General features: G+C 59.0%; 1 protein-coding gene across 7 annotated transcripts in view; it reads right to left on the bottom strand.

Annotated features, from left to right (window-relative positions):
- Positions 1–4,443, bottom strand: part of FRMD8 (FERM domain containing 8) — a 33,049-nt gene extending 28,606 nt beyond the window's left edge. For all 7 annotated transcript variants that reach the window (XM_034644940.1, XM_034644942.1, XM_002916641.4 and 4 more), the window contains exons 1-3: positions 4,294–4,443; positions 3,901–3,985; positions 2,315–2,482 (exon numbers count right to left, since the gene is read on the bottom strand). In XM_034644940.1, the coding sequence (XP_034500831.1) occupies positions 2,315–2,482; positions 3,901–3,985 (253 nt within the window). In that variant the 5' untranslated portion in view covers positions 4,294–4,443. The remainder of the gene's footprint in view (positions 1–2,314; positions 2,483–3,900; positions 3,986–4,293) is intronic.
- Between the last annotated feature and the right edge of the window lie 1,222 nt (positions 4,444–5,665).

Raw genomic sequence — 5,665 nt, 5'->3', positions numbered from 1 at the left:
GAGAGAGGGAACACAAGCAGGGGGAGTGGGAGAGGAAGAAGCAGGCTCATAGCAGAGGAGCCTGACGTGGGGGCTCGATCCCATAACGCCGGGATCACGCCCTGAGCCGAAGGCAGACGCTCAACCGCTGTGCCACCCAGGCGCCCCTCTCATCTCTGTTTTTTGGGCTTCCCTCTGGTCCCTGATGTTAACCCAAAACAGTAGCCATAGCCTCCAAACGGGCCTCCCTCCTGCCCACAGCTTCTCCCACCCACCCCTGCATTCAGGTTCCTCACACCCCTTTCTCCTCCAACATTTCTCAGATTCAAATTTCCCAGCGGCTCCTCAGCCCTCATTTCCAACCTAGATCCTTGACTACACCCATCCGTTACCACCCCTGCCCAAGGCCGCCAAGAGTTCGTGGCTAAACCAGGACCTGAGCTCCTGTACCACACTTTAGACAAAGGTCCCTGAGGGCGGGACCCCTTCAGTCCTGCTTCCCAGTGTCCCCAGTGTTTAGATCTCTGGCCAGCATGGGGGTGGTGGAGACAGCTCCACACAGACTTGCGAGGTGAACAGGGTACCTAACGGGCTGGGACCCCTGGACACACTGAGGAGGAGAGTGGACCCGGGACAACAGTGCCCTTCCTTCTGCCTACAGCCCAGCCCTGACCCCGAGCCCCAGAAGCTCAGAGGATCCCATGATCACAGCAGGACCCTGACCCTGCAGTCCCACACACTTTCAGACGGGGCTTTGTCTGGAGGCTTTCACCCAAATGAGCCTGGTGGACTCTGGAGCCTGTTCCATAGAGTGACGAGGGCACTGAAGAGGACAAACACTCCCCAAACATCCAGCTTGTGGGCGGCTCCAGCAGACAGCACCCCATCCCTGCCTTACAGCCCTGCGGCATTTGTCACTGCTTAACCCACTCTGGGTCGGGGGCAGCCAAGGGTTCCGAGGGACACGAGTCAGAGCTGAAATGGCCTCTCAGCCTTCCTGGACCCAGCTTGGGAACCAAGTGGGTGCTGACTTCATGCTGGGGCCTCTAGCCACCCTCGTCCCAGACAGGGCGGTGCCCCAGGGTGACCCTGCCGGCCACACAGGCAGCCCATTCATGTTCTTGCGAGGGGGGAGCAGGAATGTGATGAGGGGGAGTGGGGGCGGAGGAAGCAGGAGGAGACAAGCGGCCCAGCTGCAGGGACAGGGAGCCTGAGGCAGCACAGGGGCCAGCCACCCCCCACTTCCCAGATTCAAACCAAGGGGCCCACAGTTTCGGCCAACACCCGGAGAGTGAAAAAGGGGCAGCTGAGCTGGGTGGGGAATGGGTGGAGGAGACGTGTCTGCAGGAAGAGGGTGGGCGAGAGTAGCAGCTGTACAGGAAGCTTCCATGGGGGGGTGGGGAACACGGACAGGACGGAGACACATGGGAGGGGCACTCCCTCTCCCACTAGGCTGGCAGAGATCTCCCTCTAGGGTAGAGGCACAAATCCCACTGGCCTCGAGAAAGAGGTAACCGCTAGGGACCCTGAGGGACCAGTCACCCCCTTCTTGCCCCTGTTCCCTTACAAGAAAGGAGACTATTAAGCTCAGCAGACATGCCTGGCACCTCTTGGGGCCTTCTCTCCTTTGACCCCCTTCCTGTGTGAGCCAACAGGCTAGGGGCCCTATTCAGAAGCCCCAGAACCCCCCTGCCCCCACTCCCGCTCCCGCTCCATCCCTGCCTTGGGATCTCAGCCTGAAAGGGCAGGACACAGGCGGTCCTGGACCAGAAGCTAAGCAGAGCTGCAGAAAGGTCAGGTTCCCGTCTGTGCTGCCCTCCCACTTTCAGGGGTGGCTGCTTCTCGGGCTAGGCCCCACCTTCCTCCCTGCCCCCAAGGAGCAGGATGCAGTTCCTGCTTCCATTCTGACCTGAGTCCTACTACTCACTGAACCCACCACTCTAAACCTCGACTTCTCACCTGCAACACGGGGCTGGGCCATGAGGGTAAGCAGAAATTCCGCTCAAGAAATGCCAGCTCAGGCTGTGGCACAGACCACGTGCTCAGTGAATGTGGATCCCTTCCCTCCCTGTCCCCCAGTCCTGCTCCGCCTGATGCCCCAGGCTCCAGCACCACTGAGGATAAAGGGCAGGCTTGACCCTTCCTCTGTCACCAGCAGAGAGAAAGAAGGTGGGGGCAGAAAAGCCAGGTGTCCCCTCGGGGCTCTGGGGCCTAAAAGTGGGGGCTAGTTCCAGGCCGTCCATAAGTCCCACCTTCTCCTGATAGATAGTGGCCAGAGGCCCCCTCCCCTGACCTTCCAACCCTCCAGCCTGGGCTTCTCACTGCCAGGCCTTACCCAGCAGAGGGGACACAAGCCAGAGTGCGAAGGCATCCAGGGCGATGTCTGGGAGCTGCAGGACCTCACGGACAGCCCGGTGCAGCTCATGGGCACTGAGCGACGGCAGGTTCTCCACGGCTAGGGGCAGCACTGTGTCATCCGCCAGGTATACCAGCACGTCGGCCACTGCAACGGAGGCCCGGCAGGGTCAGCTGGGCCCGGAGCCCCCACGCTACACCCCTTGGGGTGACCAAGACTACACTCCAGAGACGGTGGCCCAGAAGCCCCAAAGGATCCTATAAAGAGTGTGGTGGAGATTTACTTGAGACCCTCAAACCACCCAAAACCCAGCAACTCTGGCCCAGGGACCAGCCTGGCCCCACTCTAACTCCCAAAGGTTCAAATTACTGCACCCCCGCACACTTTCCTGGCAACCCCAAGGACTCTGCTGGGCTTCCTCCTTGACAGAGAACATTCCACAGGTGGGGACTGAGGCAGAGATAGGCTGAACCCATCCTGAGATTATACGTGTTAGTTTATCAGGCTGGGAGGCAGGAGAGCTGCGAACCCACTATTATCCTTAGGCGAGCAGCTGTCTCTCTCTGGCTCAGGCTAAGGCAGGATAGAGGATTCCTAAGGTTGCCCCAAGGTAAGGCAACATCCAGGGCTCAGCTTCCATAGGATTCTTCATGCCTCAGGACTCAATACGATAGCCTTTCAGGACTGTCTAAACAGGCCAGGAGAAATACAACCTAAAAAGTTGAGTGTTTACTTGTGACAGCCCATAGCATTCTTATTGGGAGCCTGGTGCCGAAGGGAGACCCTTGGAAGAACAGCCAGATTCAAATGCCCATCCCTGGAGCTACAGGTACCGTGGAGGCCACTGAGCTTGGAGGCCGATACACTTGGGTCCCAATCCTAGCCTGGGCCCGGGCAAGCAGGCTGACTTCAGCAAGCGTGTCAGTTGCCTCATCTGTAAAGCAGGGCGAACACCCCTCTCTCAAAGCATGGCTGTGGATCAAATGGGGGTGAAGCCTATAAAGGTGGTTTATCATTAACACAAGTGAAAGTGCATTCTGGATTTCCAGTCTGTTCTGCTGTCACCGCTACTTTCTTGACAGACCATAAAATCATCTCCAGGAGGCTGGGATTCAGACTCACTTTTCAGGTAGGGACAACTGAGGCGGTGCAGGCTCTGGTGCCCAGTGACTTAACCTCTCTAGGGCCCAGTTTCCTTCCTTATAAAATGAAGATAATGATCCCTGCTTTCAAACTGCTGTTTGTGAGAAAGAAATCAAAGAACGTGAGCGTGTCACTTTTCATTCATGAGATTTCATTTGAATTTCACAGCTCTGCAAGATGTGCTCCTTTTACAAATGAGAAATGGGAATTTCAAGAACAGTACCCACCTTGGCCAACAGCCTAGTGACACAGCCCAGCTGCTCTGACTGTCTTCTACCACTTCTCCACACCTCCACAGACCTTATTTGTTAATGAATATATAAAATTCTCTCTAATGAAAGAGATGACAAGCCAGGGCCACTACCCCGGGGGCTGGGGCCCCAGCTGGGTATGGAGGGTAGGAGATGGGGACGGGGACCTACCTCGAGCTCCCACGGAGGACACGCTGCTTCGATGGGAACGCTCAGCGGGGCCCGGTTGCCCAGCATTGCCTTCTGTCCCGTCCATCTGCAGAGGGAAAGAGAAAGAACGGTTACTGGTGGGGGTCCAGGGATGTGAGGGTTGGGGAACCCCTCAAGCTCCCACTGAAGAAGGGCGGAGTCCCGCTGATCTGCGAAGGTGAACAGCGACAGCTGGAGGCACCGGTGTGCAGACTAGCGGGTCTTCAGCCAACTGGAGGTCGAGGCTGGTGGGAGGGGTCAGGGCGCCGATGGTCAGGAGCGGGGTCGAAGCTCGGCTGGCCGGAATGCCCGGGCAAGGCACGGCGCCCACCCAGCCGGGGCGGGGACTCGCGCAGGGCGTCACCGCGCTCTCACCTCGCAGGCAGTCAGCGCCCGCCGCTTCACCCCAGGCTCCCGGTCTGACCCCGACCCCCAGCTCTGGCTCCCGCCCCGCAGAGGGACAGGACTCCGGCACCGCTCGCGCTCCTGCTCCCGGAGCTGCGACGCGGAAGCTGGGGCGGAGGAAGCGCGACGCGCACGGCTCCGCCTCCCAATCCGCAGGAGCCAATGGGAGCCCGGGGCTGCGGCGCACGCGCCCTGCCCGGCGCCCGCGCGCCCGCCCCTCCCACGGGCCCGCGCAAGGCTGGGACTCCCGGCAGGGTGGACTCGCGGCTTCGCTCACGCTCGTGGTCGCCAGGTGGCCTCCCAGCCTCCCACGGGCCTTCTCACTGGCCTGTAACAAGGTGTAGCGAAGGTTCAAGGAGATCGGGAATGGTGGCCGAGCTCTGGGCACTCACTCACTCGCGTGTGGATTGGGGCCGGTCCCCTCCCCTGTAAAAGGGAGCTGCTGCCTGGGACGTGTCAGGGATCCACACCGTTCTGGGTTCCGGGTAAAGGTGACTCAGGGAGCAGGCTGCACTCTAGCGCCCCTGGGCCATGAGGGGTGATGGACTCTTCGCCGTGGTCAGAAGGCTTGGTCCCTGGCCACACTCGGCCTGGACAAGACCCTTCTCCTGCCGGCCCCAGTTTCCTATCTATAAAATGTAGAGATTGAACTCCATGACCCCCAGCGACTCTCAAATTATATGCTAGAAACCCAGGCCAGGCACACTTGATTTTCCAAAGAGCAGTCACATGGGCCCTCTCTATCTTAGACACATAGTCTGGAGACCTTGAGCCATTCCCAGGTTGGAAAGAGACGTTGGGGCTGCGAAAAGAGACAGGTGTGAAATCACCTATCCCAGGGTCACGTCACCAACATGTCCTGGCAACGCCAGCGTGTGTACACCTGAGGTGTAGATCTCAGGGAGAAAAACAGGTCCGTGGGGCACCTTCCTGAGCCAGAAGAACCAGAAGTTTTTCTAGCCACAGCAATGGGCTGGGTGACCAGGGATGGGGGTGGGGGGCAAGAGGAGGAGTGGGCTCCTGCCCTCATTCCCCAGCATTGGAAGGCAGCCCCGCTCTAACTCGGTTCAAGTTTCCTCAGTATAGACAGCTCTTCACCTGCCTCCAGGATCAATGCTACCCCATACGTGAACCCATCACACAGTCTTCCTTGCGTGAACTAAGGACTCAAGGAAGCTCAGACGTGAGCTGGAGAGTGGAGTGTGCAATGACAAACATCCCCTCCGGGGGCGCCTGGGTGGCTCAGCCGGTTAAGCGTTGGCCCTTGGCTTAGGTCATTCATAATCCTGGAGTGTTGGGATTGAGCTCCACACTAGGTTCCCTGCTCAGAAGTGTGTGTGTG

Source organism: Ailuropoda melanoleuca, chromosome 16 (genome assembly GCF_002007445.2).
Source record: "Ailuropoda melanoleuca isolate Jingjing chromosome 16, ASM200744v2, whole genome shotgun sequence".
Lineage (NCBI taxonomy): Eukaryota > Metazoa > Chordata > Mammalia > Carnivora > Ursidae > Ailuropoda > Ailuropoda melanoleuca.
The sequence above is the reverse complement of the archived record's forward strand: the minus strand, read 5'-3'. Positions and strand labels throughout refer to the sequence as shown.